General features: G+C 46.6%; 1 protein-coding gene across 1 annotated transcript in view; it reads right to left on the bottom strand.

The window, feature by feature from the left end:
* KITLG (KIT ligand) overlaps positions 1 to 659 on the bottom strand; it is a 79,791-nt gene extending 79,132 nt beyond the window's left edge. The window contains exon 1 of the mRNA XM_009284494.1: positions 533 to 659. Coding sequence (XP_009282769.1) covers positions 533 to 659 — 127 coding nt within the window. The remainder of the gene's footprint in view (positions 1 to 532) is intronic.
* Positions 660 to 1,123: the final 464 nt, after the last annotated feature.

Here is a 1,123-nt window from a genome sequence, read left to right on the forward strand (position 1 = left end):
AGACTTTGGGGTCTGTCTGTTAGGGTGGTCACTCAGGACAGGAGAGGTGGTGTGTTGTGTGGAGTTATTGGGCACCAAAGCCAGCTCAGGTCGGGTCACTGCTGCACTTGCACTGCTTCTTGTAAGGCTTGTCCTCCATTGGTTCAGGTGGTTCCTGCTATAGTAATTCCTATAACATGCAACTCAAATCATGTTTTACAACAATTTAAAGGTATTTCTATTACAATCTCCACCCCTGGCCCCTTTGGGACAGGTTCTAGCGTATAACATTGCAATGAACTCCTGCCCTTGCTCCTAGCCTGGCTAGCAGCAAGGTGTTCTTGCTATAGTAATTCACCTAACATGCAACTCAAATCATGGATAGTTTTCACTCAGGATTAAATCACCTTGAGGTACACATTGGACTCCGCCATCCTTCTGCATTACCCACCAAGTGCACCCTGAGCAAAAACAATCCCACGAATATGTTTATCTTTTCCTGAGGAAGGAATAACTCCCAACAAGTTCCTTATATGTACTACGGGGATCTTACCTCCTTCCACAATGCGCAGGGGTTTTGATGGGGCAGGGCCAGGTTGACTGGCAGATCCTTTAGTGTTAACTAGCCAAGTGGCTTCTGCTAAATGTGTATCCCAATGCTTGAATGTCCCGCCACCCATTGTTCTCAGTGTAGTCTTTAGCAGTCTGTTGTATCGTTCATTTTTCCCGGAGACTGGTGCATGATACGGGACGTGGTATACCCACTCAATGCCGTGCTCCTTGGCACAGGTGTCTATGAGGTTGTTTCAGAAATGAGTCCTGTTGTCTGACTCAATTCTTTCAGGGGTGCTGTGTCACCATTACAACTTGCTTTTCAAGGCCCAGGGTAGTATTCCAGGCAGTGGCATGGGTCATAGGGTATGTTTTCAACCATCCAGTAGCTGCTTCCACCATTGTAAGCACATGGTGCTTGCCATGGCGGGTTCATGGTAGTGTGATATAATCAATCTGCCAGGCTTCCCCATGTTGATATTTCAGCCATCGTCCTCTGTACCAAAAAGACTTTAGCCGCTTAACTTGTTTGATTATGCTGCACGTTTGACATTCATGGATAACCTGCACAATGGCACCAATAGTCAAGTCC

Source organism: Aptenodytes forsteri, unplaced genomic scaffold (genome assembly GCF_000699145.1).
Source record: "Aptenodytes forsteri isolate BGI_AS27 unplaced genomic scaffold, ASM69914v1 Scaffold53, whole genome shotgun sequence".
Lineage (NCBI taxonomy): Eukaryota > Metazoa > Chordata > Aves > Sphenisciformes > Spheniscidae > Aptenodytes > Aptenodytes forsteri.